The sequence below is a fragment of the Musa acuminata genome, chromosome BXJ2-5, assembly GCF_036884655.1.
Source record: "Musa acuminata AAA Group cultivar baxijiao chromosome BXJ2-5, Cavendish_Baxijiao_AAA, whole genome shotgun sequence".
Classification (NCBI taxonomy): Eukaryota; Viridiplantae; Streptophyta; class Magnoliopsida; order Zingiberales; family Musaceae; genus Musa; species Musa acuminata.
The window spans coordinates 44,191,863-44,215,411 of record NC_088342.1 but is presented as its reverse complement, the minus strand read 5'-3'; the positions used below and the strand labels follow the sequence as shown (position 1 = coordinate 44,215,411).

At 39.2% G+C, this 23,549-nt stretch overlaps 3 protein-coding genes across 4 annotated transcripts; 1 reads left to right on the top strand and 2 right to left on the bottom strand.

Annotated features, from left to right (window-relative positions):
• On the bottom strand, positions 1 to 4,284 carry LOC135612919 (putative chloride channel-like protein CLC-g). Its single transcript, XM_065109745.1, has 7 exons — positions 3,991 to 4,284; positions 3,688 to 3,888; positions 3,438 to 3,615; positions 2,630 to 2,892; positions 1,944 to 2,213; positions 572 to 1,700; positions 1 to 386 (listed from the first exon to the last, which is right to left on the bottom strand). Exons 1-7 carry the CDS (start codon positions 4,161 to 4,163, stop codon positions 240 to 242), a joined length of 2,361 nt encoding a protein of 786 aa, XP_064965817.1. The 5' UTR covers positions 4,164 to 4,284; the 3' UTR covers positions 1 to 239.
• Positions 4,285 to 15,710: 11,426 nt separating this feature from the next.
• On the top strand, positions 15,711 to 22,012 carry LOC135585063 (pyrophosphate-energized vacuolar membrane proton pump-like). Of its 2 annotated transcripts, none has more exons than XM_065109743.1 (8): positions 15,711 to 16,083; positions 18,457 to 19,031; positions 19,255 to 19,634; positions 19,708 to 19,794; positions 19,885 to 20,215; positions 20,987 to 21,397; positions 21,549 to 21,608; positions 21,678 to 22,012. In XM_065109743.1, the coding sequence occupies exons 1-8, from the start codon at positions 15,846 to 15,848 to the stop codon at positions 21,882 to 21,884; spliced, it is 2,289 nt and encodes a 762-aa protein (XP_064965815.1). In that variant the 5' UTR covers positions 15,711 to 15,845; the 3' UTR covers positions 21,885 to 22,012. The 2 variants fall into 2 exon arrangements, with proteins under 2 accessions (XP_064965815.1, XP_064965814.1); XM_065109742.1 differs by having other exon boundaries at positions 20,987 to 21,484.
• Position 22,013: 1 nt separating this feature from the next.
• LOC103985416 (arogenate dehydrogenase 2, chloroplastic-like) lies at positions 22,014 to 23,361 on the bottom strand. Its single transcript, XM_009403100.3, has one exon. The coding sequence runs from the start codon at positions 23,177 to 23,179 to the stop codon at positions 22,100 to 22,102; it is 1,080 nt and encodes a 359-aa protein (XP_009401375.2). The 5' UTR covers positions 23,180 to 23,361; the 3' UTR covers positions 22,014 to 22,099.
• Between the last annotated feature and the right edge of the window lie 188 nt (positions 23,362 to 23,549).

Below are 23,549 nucleotides of genomic sequence, written 5' to 3'. Positions count from 1 at the left end.
TGAGAGGAGAAAACAGATTGTTTTTTAAGTGAAAAAAATGTTCCTTGGGTCTATTCTACAGATATATGGAAAGATTCAAACTTATATCTACTTATGGACCCCCAGAGTAATTCCAAAATTTAGACATGATTTTGTTTCATTCAATCCCCAGCATCTGATATGAAAAACCAAAAAGGATAAATATTCCGGATCGAAATGAATCATATCTTTGTTTTGATTTGACAGACTCACTTCTCATTTCAACAAAGACCACTAAAAATTTCAATCAAATTTGATTTGCCTAAACGTATTGTCTTCCATCTGCTCTGCAATAGGAATGGATGCGTCCCAAGTATATGCTCAGGCATAAAATCGTGCCTTGTCAATATGCCCACAACAGGTGCCCGCTGCAGTAGTTCAAAAACACATTTTAGAGTCAGGCAAGCACCAAATAGTCTGTTAAAAATCAACAATAGACTAAATAGAAAATATAAAAAATTTGGTAAGAAATCTACACTAGCAAAAGAAACTGGGTCAGAGTATTGTATAAAATGATCAGTGCATGCACACTAAAGGGAGATAAGATTGCTACCGAAGAAGACTTTGGAATAACCAAGAGGTGCCTCAAGCCAACTTCTCGGAAAAGAATGAGAGCCTTTGCAAGTGACATCGTCTCAACAACAGTGTAAGGTGAAGTGTTGGTATACGGATGCAAGTCAACATACATGTCCATCTCTTCAGCAGTCAGGTCGATCCCTTCAATGTTTTCATGCTTGCCGGAGCCACGTTTAGCAAAGTCCTCGGCTGAGAACTGTTTTGAAACATCAATACTTACAAGTGTGCGAGCATGAAGAAATGTTTTCTTCTTCAACAGAACAAGTAGGTGTGCACGAAGAATCAGACCAAAAAGCACTGGTGAACTAGAAAAGGGAGGTTCATCTACCACAGGGAATCCATGATGGCCAGTTGTCTTCAGTAAATGGACTATGTTGCTAACTTTCTCGACACCATTGAAGATCTGCAAGGGACCTCCAACCACATCACCGACAGTGAGCTGTCTCATGTAAGGTTCAGCATGGGCTTCAAGATAAGGCAGCCCCTTCAGTTTTACAAGCATATCATAGACGTCGGCATTAAAAACATCAGCCACCGTCTTGGAAATAAGCAAAACCAGCATGACCAGAGGAAGCAGCAGGAGGTTGTTAGTCAACTCTAGTATAATTACACAGACAGAAACAGTCATTCTCATTGATCCACCTAGAAGGGAAGCAGAACCAAGGACTGCAAAGAGACCATGATTCAGAGTCGAATGTGAACCCATCAGCATCCCAACAAGGCGTCCATAAGTTGCGCCGGTCAAAATAACTGGCACAAAAAGGCCAGATGGAACTGCTAGACCATAGCTGATGATACCAAGAAAGTATGAGGCAATGAAAAATAAAAATACCGAAGATTTTTGAAACACATTATCTGTGCCAGCGCTGTAGAGGTTTCTGATTGCGTCATCATTTGTGTTAAAAAACAGACTAGCTAGATCATTATAATGGTCAGAAGCACACTGAAACTTTTTGAAATTTCCAGATCTACCTATTGAGGGGCAAGCTTCTGATAACCCAGCTGGGCAAGGTTTACAAGATGCAAGCCAAGGCAAACCAAATAGGCAACAAGACGTGAATATGGAAACTGAAGCAGCAAGAAGCAACTTGTAGACATGCCCTCTCCTGAAAATAAAGTTTTGAATATAATCTCAAAAATACTATTGAAGGAAATGTTTGCAAAACTACTTTTAAAGAAAAAAAATAGGAATTCGCATCAGAGATAGTCAACAAGTACAGTAAGATGCAACATTGATCCTCATAATGAGATATTGGCATAATAAAATACATTTGAACTGTTCTTTATGTCCTGAGTTAGTTTAGTAAAGAAAGAAGGCAATCGTAGTAGGAAAAAAAAGTAATACATACTCATTGATAAGAGTGTAGACTCTGAGAACCTTTTCCAACAGAAAATTGTAGAGGCTTCCTAAGATTCCTCCTATAACTCCTAGAACAAGTACTGGAGGCAAATCGATTAGGTGATAAGTGACATTGGCAGAAGTGACATCGAACATTATAAGACCACCCTTCCCAAATAATCCACATTTGCCACTATTGCAAATATCAATCAGTGCCCTGAGAATGACCACAACAACTGCTGTTGTGAAGAATGCTCTCCAAAGTAGTGCACTTCGCCACCTTCAAAGCCAAGAAAGCAACTATAAGGAGATGAAATGAAGACATTGTACAGCTTTCGAAAAGACAAAAAAAACCATAGTTCTCTAGTATCGGACAGTTCTCAGCATGGCTAATGTGCCCCAACTCATGATAGTTATGCATAAGATTCATTATCTAATTTCTCCAGTATGCTATGCAAAATATTGTGAACCCTCGATTTACTACTTTCCTCATAATTATTGCATTCCAAAAAGAGTAGACAATTTATGCCCCTTAAAAACCAGTTAAATTGTATGGCCATAAATGCTAGAGACCATATTAAGAATCACATGCAAACTTCGATCTATGTTAATCAATGTAATATAGTTAAATTAATATCTTACTATAGAACACAGAAAAAGAAAGGTGCATGAGACAGTTATCAATGTGCATGATACCATGATGATACACATTCCAGGGCAAACAGAACACCACCAACTGGCGCACGAAAGGCAGCAGCAACTCCGGCACCAGATCCACAGGTAACAAGATCCCGTCGATCTCTGTCGTTCTTAAAGTATCTCAGCCATTTACAAGTTAACTTGTACTTCCGAGATCCACCCTGCCCCAGAATAGAAGCAATGCAGGCACTTGTATGTATCATAGGACCGGCTTTACCCACATAGAGAGATGAGGAGACAGCAGCAATGCAGCCTACCACCTGTTGAGTCCACGAAACATCTACATCACTCACTTCTATCAGGTTAAAGACTTCAAAAGTACATCCATGATGATACCCATGCAACAAAGGCCCACATAATCTATTATTCAGCTAGGAATATGCAATACCAAAGGATTATACATGGATGGCAGTTTCGAAACATGTTCCATATCAAAATCTACTACCTTCACTTCCAAATTGAAGGGATCACATAATTATGATAATGCAAAGAAGAATAGGGAAAGCATAAGACATCCAGAGAAATATTAATTACCAGGTATCTCGTGAGGTTTTATTAATTAATAAATTGGCTTGAATTTCTTCTGGCCAAGTGTTTTCTAGGAATTGCAGATTGGCATTACAATCCCAATTAGTCTCTCGTTAATGCAGCTTGCGAAGATTTTTCTTCTTTTTTTTTTTCATTTTCAGTTGGGTATAAACAGTTTAACGTTCCACGAAGAGCTAATGCCAAATTCGTTTCATAAGGCATCTTAAATAGATGGTAGAGCACAGATGACAACCACTAGAGAACCCGAAAACCTCACCTTGACGAAGAAGGTCTTCAACGAGAAAATATCAGGGGCGTCAACACCATTGAGATAGGCCTTCACTTCTGGTATCCCCGATCCAGCCGCCGCCGGCGAAATGAAAGTCGTGATCATCGAAGCAAACATGAGAAGCACAAAATTGGTGCCCGCAAACACTCCGAAAGCCCATCCGAACCTGCCCCACCCACAAGAAGAATCAACCAAAGAGAACAGGCGACGGAGCTAGGTTCATCGGACCCAATCGTACTTCCTGACGAGCATCATGTTGGAGGTGATGACGAACTTGACGCCGGCGATGTTCTCGACAGCGAGGTTGTTGAAGAATCCGACGGCGCCAGCGAGGGCGCCGACGAGGAAGCAGAGGGTCCACTTGAGGATGACGTACCGCACGATGTGGCCCGGCCCCCGGCTACGCCAGTCCTGCTTGAGGAAGTCATTCTCGATCAACCTGCAATTCGTGCAGGGTCAGATCATCCCACTCGGAGTCGCCACAGATCGAAATTCGAAGAAGGAATCTAAGATCGAATGAATCGTGATCGAGAGGGAGAACTCGTAGTCAAGGCTTTCGATGGGGCAGAGGTTGGAGCCGATGAGGGCGACTTGGGAGGTGGTGTTGGAGGTGGAGCGGCGAATGCGGGAGCGGTGCTCGTCGTGACAAGAGACTGCGGACGAGATGAGGGGAGCCTCGAGGTCGTCGGCGTTGACGAGCTGATCGGCCGCCATCGGCACCGCCTGCTCGGGCGTAGCTACTTATGGACGGGGGAATTCTTCTTCGTCGCTTCCTCCTCCAGTGCTGGTTGTTCAGGTCTTCGACTGATGCGAGAGGAAGACGACAAGAGACGAAGAGGGGATTGGTTAAGTGGACCGCGGGAGCACGTGCCTCCATGTATTCACGAGAATGGCAGCTGCCCGCTGGGGTAGGTTAAGAGCCTCGTGCTTCTCATGGAATATAGCAAGTAAAAAATAAGAAGAATTTATATTTATATAAACATATATATATAAATATATAACTCAAAAAGATGCAAAAAAAATAAAAATAAAATTTTATTTGACTGGTAGAGAAAAGATATGTATTGATAACATGAAAAAAATTTAGTATATTAGATTTTTTTTTTTGATGAAATTTGAGGAGATAGATAATGGTTGGAATTCTTTTTATAATTTTAGATCCCATGGCCCCAAAAAAATCAAAAAAATTGGGAATTGGACTCTTATGTATGATATTTTTGTTCATATAACAGCTGAAGTGGGACAATGTACACAATCCTACAATTCAAAGAAATTATATTCAAATTTTAAATCTTGATAATAATAATAATAATAAAATAATGTAATGCAATAGTACCATTCAAAAATTATCTTTAAAATTTGAACATTAAGTAACCAGTGAAAATAAAATAAATAAATAGATTGAGATGGTGATGAAAGCATCTACTTTAGTGCAAGAACATTAAAAAGAAATATTTGATGGACCAAAAAGTCCAATTTTTAGAACTATCTTCACATGAGAATCTGGAAGAACAAAATTATATTCAAATTTTAGATCTTAATAATAATCATAAATAATGTATCCAATATTATTTATTACTCAAGAAAATATACTTCAAATTTAAATAGTAATGATTGAAGATAGATTGAGATTGTGATGAAAGAATCTGCTCTAGTGAAGAACATAAAAAATATAGAAAGGTTTGATGGACAAACAACTCCAATTTTTAAAAACATTATGACATTTGGATCTAGAGGAAATCATAGACAATGGCATCTTCTTGCATTGTTTAACCTATTGTTTTGACTAAACATGAGATCCACAGGTTCTTGAACTCAAGTAGGCACAGCTGCTGGACATCTTTGCACATGCATGCATCTCCACTGCAATACTACTCTTCTGTCCTAATGCACCAATGCAACATCCAATGTTGGATGTTGTTGTCACCCACTGGAAATATATTTTAATGTGGGCAACAAGTAGATATATATTTTAATGTGATGATTGGTGTTTGAACCACTGTTGTGTTGATGTCTGAGAGAAACAAAGCTAAGTGTTCCTCAAGAAGCTCTGGTGAACTAAAAGTCTCAGAGGAGAGTAAATAGTTGGTCAAAGATCCAAGAACAAATGAAATCTTTACATGCATACACCTTGAATTGTAGAAGATGATAAGATGTAGCATTTGGTGGAATCTATCATGGAATGAATGTAGTCCAAAAAACAGAACTTTGTGCTTGAGAGGATGAAACTTGGTATAATAATGATAAGATTTTATTTTATCTAATAATAATAATAATAATCATCATCATCATCATCTCTCTAGGGATAAATTCATATGTTTTTTTTATTAATTTAAAGGATAAATATCAATATACATGAGTGATATATTGATATTGATCGATATAGACGCACAATATCATGACCACAAATCTCATAGAAGTGACATAAAAATTATTCAATCGATTGATTTATGATTAATCTTAATCCATTTTATCATACCATGTTAATTTTTCGAATCTCTACTAAATTTAAGAGGATTAAAAGGCTCGGGTATAACCCAATATCTTCCGTTTTAAAGGTGAAGTACCATTCTACATACCTTCTATTGTATATTAGATTTTATTTTTGAAATATATATATATATATATATATATATATATATATATATATTAGATTACCCAAAGCTTAGAAAATGTGATGTGCTAAACTCAAAGGATGATTAGGTGAAAAATTGACATGATCATGAGCGACAAGACTAATAAATATATCAAAGTATTTAAAATAATAATATTCAATCGAAAAGCAAGCAAATGGATATCTAAAACTATGATTAGGAGACCCAATAGAGCTGATGGAATTGATGAGTTAGAGGAAGTCCAATCAGACTATAAGGTGATGTAAGTTGTAATGCTTCAAGTCCTTCCAACATGTAAGCGTATTCGTCACGAGAGAGAGCTAACGAGACTTGACAAGGAACTCTTCTTTCAAACATGATGCTTCTCTTGACATCCTTGACATCAAATCCTAAGACTAGAATCCGAATAGAGGATGTACTCCGTAAAAGTTGGGATTATAACTTTTAATACTAAAAGACACAAAGTGATGAGAGGAGTCCCACCATTTGAAGAACCTAAGCCTACCTACACCAAAGAACTGGCCCAACACCTCTTCTTATGTAGAATGGGTTGGTGTTGCTCCATCGAGAAGAGTACCACAGCGTTAATGTTACAACGAAATCTATTCCTATGATTAAGAATGGGTGTCGTCGAGAAAATAATATATAACTGGTAAGATAAAATGTCTGCATATTACTATTATTACTATACAACCATAGTAATAGAGGTTTATATCGAAACTATATAATATGTGCATATATACATTTAGCAAATATATATAATGATAATTTATTTATTGTCATAGTATAATGACTAACCAAATAATATTTTTAATCATACAAATTCTTACCCTGATTTTTCTGCAGTCGTATTATACTTAATTTAATTGCATGTATATATTGGGATTATCTCCATTTTATTTTTCTCACGTCGTCGTCGTCTTGGTAGTCGTCGTCATCGTCGTCGTCGTTGTCATCATCATCATCATCATATATATATATATATATATATATATATATATATATATATATATATATATATATATATATATTAGGATTATCTCTATTTTTATTTTTCTCGTATCATCATCATCATCATTATCTGTTAGGATCAAGTCGACACTAAAAGGGGGGAGGAGGGAGGGGGGGTAGTGAATTAGTGCTTTCGTAAACTTCATACGATGAAAAACAGTTTGCAATGAAAGTAAAGAGTTTAAAGTAAATGCAAACCGAGTTTTATAGTGGTTCGGTTGTCATGACCTACTTCCACTTTCGATTCTTCTTTCGTCGAGGCCACCGACATCGACTAATGGTCTTCCTTCAATAGGCGAGGACCAACTATTCTTACAACTCTATTCTCCTTTTGACAGGCTTAGGGGAGAACCTTTACAACCCCACTTACTCTTCTCTTAAACATAAATCAACACCTAGACTAGCAGAGGAGAATTCTCACAAGATTACAATAGAGTTTTCCCTTGTTTTTGTTCTCTGTTCTTGTGTACGTTGAGCATGGATGAGAGAGTTATTTATAGGCTCCAAATGGATTCAAACTTGGAGCCAAAACCAATCTCATCCCGGGGTACTAGCGGTACTACCGCTTGTGTTGGGCGGTACTATCGCCTGCAGCATTGACACTGGACAGTACTACTGCCTAACAAACTCTGAGAGACTGTGTCTGGGCGGTGGTCAGTACCACCACCCAATCTAGCGGTACCACTGCCTGACACAATCTCAAAGACTATGTCTTGGAGATTAAGCCTTTTGTCACGGACAAACTTTTAAACAAAATGTTTGATGTAATGCTTATGTATGTCCGTGTCTTTTTGTATGTTCATGCTTTGCATAGCATGTAGAGGAAAGGTTGAAGGCTTAACAGCCTAATTTTAGTTGGGTTTGGTGGCCTTATTTGGCTTGTAAATAAAGGTCGTGTCATATAGGCACTTGTGAGAGAGATTCGGTCTATAATAGACCATTTTAACCCTTTGTTGTGCAACTGTTCAGAGCTTGTAAAATCTGTTTATAATTTGCATTGTCTATGAAGTGTTTCCTGTAATGTTTGCTTATGGATCTCGAGTGAGACGTTTTCTCTAGCCTATTTTCTCTTTTGTGGGTCCTAAGGAACCATAGGAGGCTAGGGGAGATTGGCCTTTACAAACGGACACGCAAGGGTGCCGCACGACTTAGGCAAAATCAGCTAAGTCTGTGACACTTTGGTGGTGTCATCACCTAACCTAACTTTTGGGTCACTGAATGAGCCTTTTTCTTGGCCCAAAACAATCCCACTTGGGCCTATTGGGAAATTTTTGGGGGTGATATCACATGCGCAGTGGAAGAACAGAAAATAAAATCCCCTATTCCCAAATATATGTTCATCGTCGTACGAAGATTTATGCACAAAATCCACAAAATAGAAAACTGCGTATAGTAAAGATTATGTTATCTAGGGAGATCATATATCTTTGAATCCTTGCAGATCTCTAGGAGAGGGTGAAGGAGGTCAAGTGCTCTCCTCTAGCGGTGATCCACACAGCAGGGCTACGACGATGCTCTTCAAAACTCCAAACCTGCTCTGAGATAGAGATGGGGAGAATAATAAGAGAGGCAAGCAAAAGCTCTAACCTATAAACCACTTAATCCCTCCTATTTATAGAGATCCCCTATCAACTTAACCCTAATGGATCCTCCCCTATTGGGTATTGGATCTCCATCCAACTACCCAAGCCTCTTAGATTAATAGATCTCTATCCAATAATCTCTCATGGGCTTTTATTGTATTTCATCCATGGGATCCAATAATTCAAAGGCTTATTGGATATCCAATAAGATAGGGCCTCTTGTGGATATCTCATATCTAAACCTCTACTCATTACAACGCCTATCATATGTATGTGACCCTCTAGGCCCAATATCGAGTTGGCTATGAGTCATACCTATCAGAACTCCTTCTGGCTCAATGAATTATTATCTCCATAATAATTCACTCGACTCATCGACTACGGATGTATTAGGCCACTACGCCACAGTCCCCAAACGATACAGGGGAATTTAATCCATTGAATCTGTTTATCCTCAGTTACCATGTACATATAGTCCCTCATCCATCTAATATCACAGAGACCGTATACCGGGTTATGGTGCTGTCAAACCTATACGGTTTCTACTCGATTCTTACTCTTAATCGGATTCTCCCGGAGAACTCTTTCTCTCTCAATCTGAATGACCCTAGCTAGGGATTTGTTTGAGCAAGAACACATAGGATATTCCTCTCATGACCCCGAGAGTATATGATCCTCTATCGACACTAAATAACCCTCGTAAGGTTAGCTATCACTCTTGATGACTGGTTGTACTAGATCTGGGACATCCAAACGTATAAGTCCGGTATCAAAGAGTAGAGCACTCATACATGACATCCTTGGTGTCTCAAGTCTAAGGACTAGATACACCACTAGGATTACGGAATCGTTGTTTGATAATAATGTTGAATATCGGATTTTGATGATGAAACTAATTGATTGTGTTTATATGTTTAACTGTATTTTGAGTGATGCAGGTCTACTCGATCAGGATTAGACAGTTGACGCAGGAGGAATTAACATTGCGTCGGAGGAGATCACGTCAGGATATTGGACGGCAGAAGGCTTCAGACATCAGGCATCGGGCCAAGGAGAGCGGAATTACACCAAGGATATCGGGGTTGCGGAGGTCAACCGTCAATTGGGCAATAAGCCGCAAGAGAGGATGATGCGCTAAAGAATCGGACGAAGTGCCAACCAATGACGTGCCGGGCAACAGAATGTCAATTCGCGTTGTAATAATTATCTAGATCGGAGTAGAGTTTTGGCTTGTGTGTACAGGATTAACTACGATAACGATGAAGATATAAAGCGAAACAAAGTATCGAAGTCAAGCGCGAAGGATTTGTTGCAAGTTCGAGAGTTCGACGGAAGTCCGAAGGTTCGTCGGGAATGCTGCCAGAACTAGCCAAGAATGAGTAGGGAGCTTGCCGAAGGGTTTTTCGGAAGCTCGTCGGAAGGTTCGTTGGAAGTTCGCGGAGCTCGCCGAGAAAGGTCGGAGCTTGCCGAAGAAGCTCGTTGGAACTCGCGAAGATCAAATCGTGAAGTCTAGGAGCTTGCCGGGAGTCCGCAGAATGTTTTTCGAGAGTTTATTGGAAGACCGCCGGAAGTTCGCTGGAAGCTCGCCGAAAGAAGTCTTGACTTACGGACTTTGTAATAGCTTAGGAAATGTCTTTAAATTCGTAGTTAGCACATTAATTAGGGTTAGGATTAGGTGTTAATCTTATAACCCAAGTAGGGGCCAATTGAGCCCGAGTTTGGACTGGTTTGGGCCAAGTTTGGAGCCCAACCAATGAGCTAAAATAGTGTAGGCGGTGGCACCGCCCAGAACTCGAGAACTGAGCAGTGGCATCGCTGGATTGAGCGGTGGCACCGCCCAGCACCCGAGAGGTCCGGCGGTGGCACCGCCACTGATAGGCAATGGCACCGCCAGCCTCGGAAACCCAAGAGAATTCAAAATTTGGAGCCCAAATTTGAATCCTCTTGGGGCCTATAAATACCTCTCAATTCTCAGCTGAGATTACAACCTTTGAGAAGCATTAGATTGAGACAAAAGCCTTTGTAAAGTGTTTTGCAAGCCTTGTTTTCAATTGCTTGAGTGTTCACCTCCTTCCTTTTCGTTGAAGATTTGTAAGAGTGTGAACCATTTGTAAAAAGGTTGTAAGAGGGGTATTTGTCCTTCCCCTTCAAAGTGATTTACTAGTGGAAGTTGGGAGCCTCATTGAAGAAGGCTTCGCAAGTGGATGTAGGTCATTTTGACCGAACCACTTTAAATTGGTGCGTTCCTTGAATGTGTGAGTATTTACCTTCCTGAAATTGTCGTCTACACTACTGCTAGCTTTCGGATTTCATTTTCTCATTTTACTTAAGTTACTATCAAAATAAAATCTCCTCGTATTTACGAATTTGTTTTCAAACTTACGAGTTTTAATCCGCTGCACTAATTCAAACCACCTCTTAGTGCCGCTCCGATCCTAACAAATAAGGCATCATCAACCATCGAACATTCCGTAAGCAGATCAATCAGTGAACTCATTCTCCAATGAGCACATATACTGTATCCCTAGTGTCCTCACACGAGCAGCTATGAGACCAGCTGCATCTATCATATGGACAGATATACAATACACCAGTTTGTCTGGTTGTCTCGATGTCCCTCTCGAGTAATCTATGACCGGGATTATTTAGGCTTTGTGTTTAAAGGCGAATCGGTCTCACTATCATGATCTCATCATGATCCGATTTCCATTACACATATCCAAAGATATCACGATATATATATATATATATATATATATATATATATATATATATATATATATATATATATATATATATAATAAAGTGATAAATGTCAAAATATAATAAGCAAAAAGATTGTGTGTCAAGTCACACGTGTCATCACTCACGTGATTGGTTTGCCAGGCACATATGACTAACCGTGCCCAGTTGGCCCCTAATTGAGTTGGAATGGTTACACTCGAAACCAACTCAATTACAACCTAAACTCACTTGATATAGACAAATTATTACAAAGCATGAATTATATATTGTCCGACATGCCATTGGTTCTTTCGGCGTGTCGTTCGATCCTTCGACGCATCATCCTCTCCTTCGGCGTATTGCTCAATCGGCATGTTAACACCCGCAACTTCCGATCTCATTAGCGCAATGTTCGGTCCTTCGGCCCGATACCCGAACTTACGATACAAAATCTTCTACCAGCACATCGACCGATCCTCCGGCCCGACATTCAATCTCCTGGTATGTTCAACTCTGGCCCAACATTCAATTCCTCCTACTTCAATTAATTTGTCTCTCCTTGATCAAAGTTTGTCCTGTATTACTCAAAACATAGGTTTAATTGATTTGATAAGAGATTCAACATTATCATCATCATCATCATATGATATATATATATATATATAAAGGGAAAGTTATATATTAAAAAAGAAGCCTATGACACTATGACAACATAAGACTCTATGACATAATAATTTGAACTAATTTCTGCTAGCGTAAATTCTGATCGTATGAGTTGAAATAATAATTAAGATCTAACCAAAACTCATTTCGAGCTTGTCTCAGTTCTGTATAGCAATTCTCTAAGTTGTTTATCTTACAAGTCTAGGTCAGTAGTGTTTTCGATCAATGTCCTTCTAACAATCAAATTAGTTCTCAGGAACAAAATATTCAGATTAGTCAGTTTGAGATTAGGAGGAGCATGCCTTAAGTATATACTTAGAGTTTCGTTTTATCAATAATTCGGAAATAATTATCTTCATGATCGTCAACTACAAGAGAGGAACACAATTTTTTAGATGGGGGAATGATATGATCATCAATGTTCCTGAAGCCCATGTTATTTCCTTTGTGCCAATTACGTAGTTCAAACGTGATGGCTACGTTTCTTCGAATCCAATCGTCACGTGTTGATCATGTCCGATCGATATGGTATGGTCAACCTATTCCTCACCTATCAACATCAATCTCCATAGTGGCATTGTGCCAACTCCTTCCATTGTTAGCAGCTCTACCCCCAATTAAAAGAAAGTGCCGTTCACTAGAATGAACAAAGAATTCTCACCCATCTTAACTAGATTCTATACTAACTCGAGGCTCATGAATTAGATTTATCTCCTAAGAAATATACAAATTTTATATTATATTCATATGTTGATTATATTATGAAATCTTAGTTATTTTATATCATCCCAAATTATATTTATAAGTTATATATATTGACTCACCCTAGTTTCTATGTTAAGAAGCTTACTATTTAGGGTATTTTTTTATTATTGATAATCCTTTAAAAAATTAATAAAATGATATTTTATTATTTACAATCCCTCTTATTTTGATTTTTTTTAATTTTTCCTTCCCCATTTCGCTTGCGATCCCACTTGCACACCATGTCATCATGGATGCTAGTGATCTTTGTCATCGATCGTCATCTCCTAACCTACCTCCGAGCTCATGCTAGTTATTGATTAGTGTCTTTCAACTTGTAGTCATCGTCGCCAACCATCAATCATTAAACTCCAACCCCACTCATGCTCTCTTAATATTCTCTGATAAGAAAGAAGAAGAAAAGAAGAGAAGAAAAAGAATAAAAGTGAAAAAAAATTTTAAAAAAAGGACGAAAAAAGAAAAAGAATTTATGAAATGGTAGTTTTGAATAATTAATTTTTTTAAAAAAATTAGATCATAAATAATAAAAATGAGGATTATAAATTGTAATATCTTATATTACTTAGAGACCCGCACTAGATTTATTATTTCAAAATGTAGTATATCTATTTGTTAATTATATAATAAAATCTTAGTTATCTTACTCGCTTGTATCATTCAAAATCGAGGATAAAGAGAAAAGATGAGGCCACACGCTTCCCTTTCCACACATATCAAAGATAGAGAGATGAGATGAGGAAGAGAGAGAGGAGCACATCTTCACCACCACATGAAGGGGGTTGGAATCAAACAAAGAGTGCTCCTCCAACCAAACCCATGGAATCGAATGGAGCATAAAAGAAATATCTCCTCGAGAGGAGAGAGAGCACGCAAACCACTGTGGCGTTATCCACCGAGTCACGTCCTCTCGTGGATGGTGGATCGGATTCATCGAATCCAATTCGACCGTATCAGATAAGGATTAGAATTTTGATATCTTCCTATTTTTGCATATGTCATCTGACTTGTAATCTATTCGATCAGATTAATCGAATTCATTCATGAATTAACTTAACATTCTTAACATTGCAACATTCCAAAAAAATTATTTTAGTAGTTGTTATTTTAATTTTAAATTTAGCATATATACATATATATTCTTACAAAAGATATATTTTAAATATTATCCAATTAATAATGGGTGGTGTTTAGAGTACATCTTCATCCAATTCATTTTTAAATGAACATAATCAAATTATAAAAATAAAACAGATATAGAGAGATTGAGTAATATATGATTAACGCTTTGACTCTCAATAAATTTTAATAGATATCAATCCTTCTAGAATACATTTACTAGTTGAAATTAGATGAACCACATATCCATTGGTTTGTCATTGACTCTCTTAACTAATCGCTCTCCGTCACACCATAACTTAATTTCTTATGAATACGTTGACACAAAGAGAACATCACCTATCATACTAATTTTTTCTAAATTATTTATTTACTAATTAGTCATTCTAAAGATTAGACATTCACTCAATTTTTTTTTATTGTTTACTAATTTAAACATCGTAAAAATCTTATCGTACATTCCTTGACTTAGTTTTGTCGAACTCAAGCGAGTAAATTCGATGCACCACCTTGCTTTGCTAGTGACATTCTTGAAAAAAAAGATATGGTAAGATCCAAGTCATCTTCCACGAAGAAATTTTTTTATGTATGTACATTAATAATGATGTTTAAACTTTAGTTGACATATTAAATTGAATATTTTTATATTTATCCTTCGAATTTAATTTTAAAAATGAAAAATTAAATAACCAATGAAAATGATTAGATAAATAAAGATAATTAAGTTTAATATTTGATAACTTATTGATAATCATGATTATAGATAATTAGTCTAAGTTCTATTGGATAAATGTGCATTATTTTGTAAGATTGATTTGCATCAAATTTGGAGGAGAAGAAAACATATATGCCTATACAATTTTAGGAATTTTAGGGCAACAAGGTATAAGTTTTCTCCTTGGGAAAATTCCTTGAAAAAAAGTAATTTTATTTTTTAAAAATAGTAATATGAATAAAGGTAAAAATAAGATATTTTTTAAGAATTTGATAACATAAATTAAATTTAATATTTGTATATGATTAGTCTAAGTTTTATAGGATAAATATGCATTATTTCGTGAGTTTGATTTGGCCTCATACAATTTTAGGAATTTGAGGGCGACGCAAAAATCTTTTTCCTCTCCCTTTAAAGTAAAATTTCTTTTTATTTTAGAAATAACTAAATAATAAAGGTCTTATTTTCCGAATAAAACAAAAGCAAGCAAAAAGCTGTTATCCGCGGGAGTCTCACACGCCACCGACACGTCTGCACCTTATCTCGGCCCATCATTTCCGTCCACTTGGTACGACCCCCTTTCCGGACCCATCGCGGCCGTCCATGCACGGTACGGCTTTCTTCATCCTCGCGACGCGACAAAGGACGCGACAATGAGGGAAGTAGTTATTCTCCGATACACCCCTCGGAGACTGCAAGAATTTTACATATACATCCTTTTCAAACTTGAAATTATATATTATACCATTATAAGTTTTATATTACAATACATCTTTTGAAATGTTAGGGAATTATGATTTATGTAAATTTATTTAGATTCAAATTTTTTTAGTTATTACATTAAGATTCATTAAGCAAAAAATATATATTAGAAATTCATATGGTCTGCAGGGATAAATATAATATATTTATTATGTTTTCTCTGAAAGTGAAGACATTATATGCAACAGGAAAGAAATATATACTCTTTGTTGGTGCATTATGCAAAAAGCTCCTCTAACTTTATCTTTATCTTTATCTTTTTATTTTTGGCTCTCTCTCTCTCTCTCTCGCTCCCAATCTTTCCCTCTATAAGTCGTGAGTTATCGGGACGCCACCCTTTGAGAGTACGAAGTGTGTGAAGAGGAGGCCGCGAAACCCTCAGAACTCTCTCTCAGCCGCAGAAACACCGCCGCCGCTGACGTCCAGTGAGGATTAGTAGCCAATGGGGGCGGCGATACTGTCGGACCTCCTGACCGAGATCCTGATACCGGTGGCAGCCGTCGTCGGGATCGCCTTCGCGCTGGTGCAGTGGGTGCTGGTCTCCAAGGTGAGCCTCTCGCCGGAGAAGCCGGCCGGCAGCAGGGATGGGGTCTCCGATTACCTCATTGAGGAGGAGGAAGGGCTCAATGATCACAACGTCGTCGTGAAGTGCGCCGAGATCCAGACCGCCATATCGGAAGGTGGGAAATCTTTGATTTTAGCTTTGCCGAGATTTGGAGGGATTTAGAGATTACTGTCTCCATCTGAGGGGAAAAACAAGATTTTGTGGTTCACTTGTTTTCCTGTTAATGAATTTGTTTTAGCTCAAGTGGTATTTCTATCAAAAGAATTCGAGCTATCAAAATTGGAGATTATAATATTCACAAAAATTGGTTTACTTGATCTGATCTGATAGTTCTCTTTCGGCAGAATATATAATTTGTTTGGATAAAAAAGGAATCATAATATATGCTGCACTTCTCTTACGCCTTTTCTTTTCCTTCTCGTTTCTTGGAGCAAGATGGGTTAAATTATGAGGTTCAAAAAAATATATAATATGTATACTTTTTCGTGGTTACCGTTGCAATGAGTTCAAGTAATTAGAAGAATAACTTCGGTTTCTTTTACGTGCTTTACCTCCATTTGATAAGTGATTATGCTATGGTTAGATAGTACAAGGTATGGTCTCTTTCCAGAAGAATCTAACTCAGTAAATGTTTCTTTATTAGTCCATTATATGTTGCATATTTTCTTGAATGTTTTCTTTTATGCTGTTATACAATTTGTGACAATTGCTTCAATTGATTTGCTTCTTGTTGATGTTTGTCGTTATCTTATGCTAGGCTATGTAAGAGTAAGACTTGAAGACGCACATGGTTGCTTCATATAATCGTATATGGTTTGGTCCATTAAGTTCTATGATATTGTTGAATGAAAACATTTGGAAACAAAATGCAGCACTAGAGCATGTTATGGTTAATTTTAATTTGTCTAAGTTGTATGATCCAGTTCATATGCATTGTTAATTAATTAAATTGGTATTTCCGTGGTCCTGTACCTACTGTAGTGTTTAATTTCATGATCATCAATGAACATTACGAAAAAGGAGACCTGTAAATTTATCATGTCATTTGAACTGATTTTTCATGTGAGATGAACTTTGCATTCCTGTTTTGTGTTGAAATTGACTCTAATGCATTTAATTTAATTATCACTTAGAGATCCATTAATCACATGGAAGTCAATTTTATTATTGAATGTGTATCTTCTATCTGTAGTTCTACTTCTGACAAGCTTAAGTTGATTTTATAAGGTATTTCTGGAAAATGCAATGATTCCTTTATTTTTTATATTTGAAAAAAATACGATTAGGCCCAATGGTACTGAATCCTCTCAATTTATTTCAACATTGTATAATAACACAGACATTTATTTCATGCAATATGATACGTGGGTCTCTTAGAATACAGAAATGAAAGAATTGTTATTCTGATACTGCATAATGTATGCATATGCTGATTTAGCTGGCTTAAGTTGGATTAGCAAATATTTAATGTATGAAGTCCAGGTACCTAACCAATTACTTCTATTGTTACTAAATTGATTTTGTTGGAAGCTGATCTGGAACTTGTTATAATGGTTTAAGTTTATCTCCTTGTTGACGATTCTCATTTTATTAACCTAGCTATGTAAGAGCAAGACATGAAGATCCACTCCTTTGCTTCATCCAATCTTATATGGTTTCACCCAACAGAAAGTAGTGTAATATTGTTAAGTATAATATTGTTAAAGAAAACAAAAAGTGGAGCAACAGAGTATGTAAGCTTTATTTCAGAACATGTAAATGATCTGATTAACAAGGATTCTATATTTATATTAGGTTGTTTTTAGTGATTATATAGCTAATGTAGTGTCTGAATTTCATGATCATAGAAATTACAGCACAGGTTGCCCACAAACTTATCATGTTATTTAATCTGATTTCTTGTGTAACGGAATTCCATTTCCCCTTTTGTCTTCAGTAACTCTTTATCTCATTTAGTTACCACTTTGATCTCCATCAATCTTATGCAAGTCATATTTGTTGTTGAATTTGTAGCGTCAACGTGTGATACTCTATTTCTGACATTCTTAATTTTGTTTTGAAAAAGAAAATTGCACAGTGCGAGAAATCACTAAAGTTTTTAATGTGTAATGTATAGTATATCTATTTGGTGATTGACACATTTGATGATGATTGTCTGATCAAATTTTCTAAATTTAGTGCTTCATGCAATTTATAACTATCAGTATCATTGACAGAGACAAACCTGTAGTTGTCGCTCATGTAATGAGTATAATTTTTTCTGACTTGATTGAGTTATTGATTATTTCTTTATTGTACATGAATGTTAACTTCAACAAGTATTGTTTGAATAGGTTGCTGTGCACCTACAATTTGCTTAAGTTTTACTTCTTATGTGTTGATTTCCTTTTTTTTTTTTTGTACTTTTTGCATATTGTTCACTTTGATGAACAACATATGACTTATATGATGATAGTCTGATAGCAAACTTCTCTATACATGTGAACAGGAGCAACTTCATTCCTTTTCACAGAATACCAGTATGTTGGAATCTTCATGGTTGCTTTTGCTGTCCTGATCTTCCTCTTTCTTGGTTCTGTGGAAGGCTTTAGCACAAAAGCACAGCCTTGCACGTATAGCAAGGATAAATATTGCAAACCAGCACTTGCAAATGCTGGCTTCAGTACTATCTCCTTCTTGCTTGGTGCAATTACCTCCCTGGTTTCTGGTTTTCTTGGGATGAAAATTGCAACCTATGCAAACGCAAGAACAACTCTAGAAGCTAGGAAAGGTGTTGGAAAAGCTTTCATTACTGCTTTTCGGTCTGGTGCAGTCATGGGCTTTTTGCTTGCAGCAAATGGCTTGTTGGTCCTCTATATTGCTATCAACTTATTCAAACTGTACTATGGTGATGACTGGGAAGGTCTTTTTGAGTCTATTACTGGTTATGGTCTTGGTGGCTCTTCCATGGCTCTTTTTGGTAGAGTAGGGGGTGGCATCTACACAAAAGCTGCTGATGTTGGTGCTGATCTTGTTGGCAAGGTTGAAAGGAACATTCCTGAAGATGATCCTAGAAACCCAGCTGTAGGTTCTTTGAGTATTTCTGTACAGTTAAATTCTCTTTCCGTGCTCTTCCCTTAGTGATATGCCACTTCTTTTAATATTTTGAACTTTGCACCTTTAACTTTTTGTGTTAGCCTTTAGGATTTAGCGACCAAATGTTCCTGATGAATTTATCCAGTACCAGCATTTGTGACCGTAAATGGCTTTTCTGTTCCTATTTTTTTCTTTTGTATACATCTTACAGGTGATTGCTGACAATGTGGGAGACAATGTTGGGGATATTGCTGGGATGGGTTCTGATCTTTTTGGCTCATATGCTGAATCATCATGTGCTGCTCTCGTTGTTGCCTCTATCTCTTCATTTGGAGTCAACCATGATTTTACTGCAATGTGCTACCCTTTGCTTATCAGCTCCATGGGAATCATAGTATGCTTGATAACTACCCTATTTGCAACCGACTTTTTTGAGATAAAGGTTGTGAAGGAGATCGAACCTGCTCTAAAGAAGCAGCTCATAATCTCCACTGCACTTATGACCATTGGTATTGCGATTATCAGTTGGATAGCACTCCCATCGACTTTCACAATTTTCAGTTTTGGTGAGCAGAAGAAGGTCAAAAACTGGTAAGGCATCATTTTCCCTTTAATTCTGAAGATGGTGAGTTCTTAAAATGATCTAATCATTAGAGCTGAACAGGGAGTTGTTCTTCTGTGTTGCAATTGGATTATGGGCTGGCCTGGTTATTGGATTTGTCACTGAATACTTTACAAGCAATGCATATAGGTAAGAACTTGGTTCTTCTATTCTGATGAACACGAATTATGATGATTTGTGGTTCATAGATAATGTCTTATGTTAACTACTCATTTGCAGCCCTGTCCAAGATGTTGCTGATTCCTGCCGAACTGGAGCTGCGACTAATGTAATTTTTGGGCTGGCTTTAGGATACAAGTCTGTCATTATCCCCATTTTTGCCATTGCTGTCAGCATCTTTGTTAGTTTCAGTCTTGCTGCCATGTATGGTATTGCTGTTGCTGCGTTAGGCATGCTGAGCACCATTGCGACTGGTCTGGCCATTGATGCTTATGGACCCATCAGTGACAATGCTGGAGGCATTGCTGAGATGGCTGGAATGAGTCACAGGATTCGAGAGAGAACAGATGCACTTGATGCTGCTGGCAACACCACTGCAGCCATTGGAAAGGTAGCATAATTCTATTGCCAAAATAATTTGCTGCATCCTATTAACCATGGTTGATCTGCTCGAAGCTTGGCAAGGAAACTTGTTCCAAGCTTGGTAATTAGAATGCTATTGCCTTTGTTGGTGGCTTTATTGCATTTAGACATGTTGATGCACTTAGACCCAACCATTGTTTGGTTCGAATCAGAATCGAACTAGGTTCATCGATGAAGAATCAGAATCGAATCGGATCAATGGTTTGAGTTTCGAACTGCACCGGACTTGGGTTCTAGTGGTTCGAATTTGGTTCTTGGAATCTGGAACTGAAACCAGTGGTTTTGAACAGGTCAGAAAAATAAGAAAACCTAGATGCCCCTACAAATGATGAATTTTTCCCTCCCAATAGTTTAATAAACAACTAATTGGAGAGGTATTTTGGCAAAATTAAAAATAAAAGCAAAAAATCAAAATTGATGGTCTGGGTTTGAAATTGGAACTGAACTGCCCATTCTTGAACTGGAATTATCTAGAATTGATTCTGTTCTGGTTATAAATTTGACAGAATTGATGGTTTCGATTTTGGAACCGGGGTCTGCGCTAGATGCAGGATGGTGTTTTCTCATTATAGATAATATTTGCATAACTGCATTTGTTTAAGAAATTTGTTTGCAACTACCCTTGTGAAGCTGCTTTCCACTTTGTTTCCTTTGATTGCTAGCTATTAATGTTGCATTCAAATCATCACAACAGTCCTTGAATGTGAAAATGTTTCATATTTTAACTGCCTTTTCCCAGGGCTTTGCCATAGGTTCAGCTGCCTTGGTGTCTCTGGCACTCTTTGGTGCCTTTGTGAGCCGAGCAGCGATCTCCACAGTTGATGTTCTGACACCAAAAGTGTTCATCGGGTTAATCGTTGGTGCCATGCTTCCTTACTGGTTCTCAGCCATGACCATGAAGAGTGTTGGCAGTGCAGCTCTAAAAATGGTGGAGGAGGTCCGCAGGCAGTTCAACACTATACCAGGGCTTATGGAAGGCACCGCTAAACCTGATTACGCCACCTGCGTAAAGATCTCCACAGATGCCTCGATCAAAGAGATGATTCCTCCCGGCGCTTTGGTGATGCTTACCCCCCTCATCGTTGGAACCTTCTTTGGTGTGGAAACCCTATCCGGGGTTCTTGCTGGTTCTCTTGTTTCTGGGGTTCAGGTATGCAATAACTTACTTGCTGTAACCTTCTTTGGTGTGGAAACCCTATCCGGGGTTCTTGCTGGTTCTCTTGTTTCTGGGGTTCAGGTATGCAATAACTTGCTGTATTTACCGACACACGGTGATGGTGGTTTCTTTATGCTGGCTGCAGATTGCTATCTCTGCATCCAATACTGGTGGCGCATGGGACAATGCTAAGAAGTATATTGAGGTACAGCTACCCTAAACCTTTGTGACCTGTGTTGGAATGCAATTAACTGATCTCATATGGCGTTGTTAGGCTGGGGCATCGGAGCATGCAAGGAGCCTTGGCCCTAAGGGATCTGATCCCCACAAAGCTGCAGTTATTGGTGACACCATTGGGGACCCTCTCAAGGATACGTCCGGTCCGTCACTCAACATTCTTATCAAGCTAATGGCCGTGGAATCGCTCGTGTTCGCACCATTCTTTGCAACTCATGGTGGTCTCCTGTTCAAGATCTTCTAACTCTTACGATACTTGTTCTTCAGAGTTCTCTGATCTCCATCACATACCTTCCTCGCCTTTTGTTCGGTTGATGCTTGACGACGACGATCATTTTAATTTTGTGGTGTAATGACAGTGAACATTCTTGAGTGGATGAGACCAAACCTGTGTTGTTATCGCAAAGTAATAATGTGCACATACTTGACGAGAAGCAAAGGCACGAAGGAAGAAGGTCTTCAGTTTTCCTCGGCGCCAGGTGAACCGCCGCCGTTGGGACTCTGGAAGAGCTGCTTGCGCAGGTTGACATGCAGGCGACCGAAGAGCTCCTTCCTGAGGGAGTTGAATGCGAGCTCGAGGCGCTCGAGGAGCTCCGTGGAGTTGTTGTTGTACATGAAGAGGCCGTTGTAGAGGTCGAAGCTGTCGCTGCAGGTGTTTTCGACTAGTTCGAGCAGGGTCTCGAAGCCCTTGGTGTTGATGGGAGTTGGCTTGAGGTCGAGCTTGGCGAGGAGGCGGCCGACGGTGTGGGTCAGGAATTGGATCTCCGCGGCGTTCTCGTCGTGCTCCGTGCAAGACATCTCGACCATGCGGCAGCCCTCGCGGGCGAAGATGTCGAGGAAGCACCGACATCGGTTCGCGCGGTCCTCCGAGTCGCCGATGCGGACCTTGTCGTAGACGAAAGGCAGGCCGGTCCAGCCGTGCTTGCCGCTCTCGGGGCCGAACATGGGGTGTGTGCAGAGGATGTCGAAGTCCGGGGGGAGGAGTTGGAGAAGGAGGTTCTTGGGGAACTCCTTGACGGAAAGGACGTCGACGAAGAGGGTGCTGCGGCGGAGGCGCTGCAGGGGGAGGGATTGCAGCACGGCCTCCGTGGAGAGGATGGAGGTGCAGAGCACCACCACGTCCGGGTGCTGCTCGCACAGGTCGTGGGGGTCGCGGAAGAAGGCGGCGCCGAGGGATCGGGCGGCGGCGGAGTGGTCGGAGCGGGAGTGGCCGATGATGGCGTGGCCCTGCGCCGCGAACGTCCGCGCCAGGAACTGCCCGAAATTGCCGAAGCCGACGATCGCGATCTTGAGGCGCGCCCGTTGGTCCAGCTCCTCCGACGCCCCCGACTCGTGGTCGAACACCTGGGCGGCGTCCATCGCGCGCATCGCTCCGCCGGCCCCCGTGCGCCGCAGCCGGCCGGACGTCGTGAGGCGGAAGAAGGGGTTAAACAACGCGGGCTTCGGCCGGAGAGACGGCATATTCCGGAGCCCCCGCGGCGGCGGCGGCGGCGGAATTGGAGGGGAGGGCGAAGCGATCCGGTAGTGCGTGGGGAGCATAGCGAGAGGTGGGCTGAGCACGTGGCGAGGGCACGAGGCGCAGCGAAAGGGAGGAAGAGAGGCAATCAAGAGAAATACGTGGCAAAATAGCTGCTAATATATATAACCAATTACTTAATACAGATAATACAATTAAAATAAATGTAATACTCAATTTGCCTTCCAAATCAAATCACACCAAATCTCCATGGGATTCGATTTGACCGACTCAATCTGCGCCGGCTTCTCCTATTCGTACGTCCGCAACACGCGTACGGTTCACATACTCCTCTCTTTCTTTTATTATCGTTACGTCAGCTATGGGTGCCGAAGTGGGTCGCAGACTCGACTGATCAAAGAAATCTCCCCTGCATTAAGAATTATTAATTAG

Excerpts from the sequence above, each read along its gene's own strand:
- LOC135612919 (XM_065109745.1), bottom strand. The coding sequence starts at position 4,163 with ATGGCGGCCGATCAGCTCGTCAACGCCGACGACCTCGAGGCTCCCCTC. Across the intron at positions 3,889-3,990 it reads ATCGAAAGCCTTGACTACGA|GTTGATCGAGAATGACTTCC; the intron begins GTTCTCCCTCTC and ends CACGAATTGCAG. Across the intron at positions 3,616-3,687 it reads AACATGATGCTCGTCAGGAA|GTTCGGATGGGCTTTCGGAG; the intron begins GTACGATTGGGT and ends TGGGTGGGGCAG.
- LOC135585063 (XM_065109742.1), top strand. The coding sequence starts at position 15,846 with ATGGGGGCGGCGATACTGTCGGACCTCCTGACCGAGATCCTGATACCG. Across the intron at positions 16,084-18,456 it reads CCAGACCGCCATATCGGAAG|GAGCAACTTCATTCCTTTTC; the intron begins GTGGGAAATCTT and ends ACATGTGAACAG. Across the intron at positions 21,609-21,677 it reads ATGCTAAGAAGTATATTGAG|GCTGGGGCATCGGAGCATGC; the intron begins GTACAGCTACCC and ends TGGCGTTGTTAG.
- LOC103985416 (XM_009403100.3), bottom strand. The coding sequence starts at position 23,179 with ATGCTCCCCACGCACTACCGGATCGCTTCGCCCTCCCCTCCAATTCCG.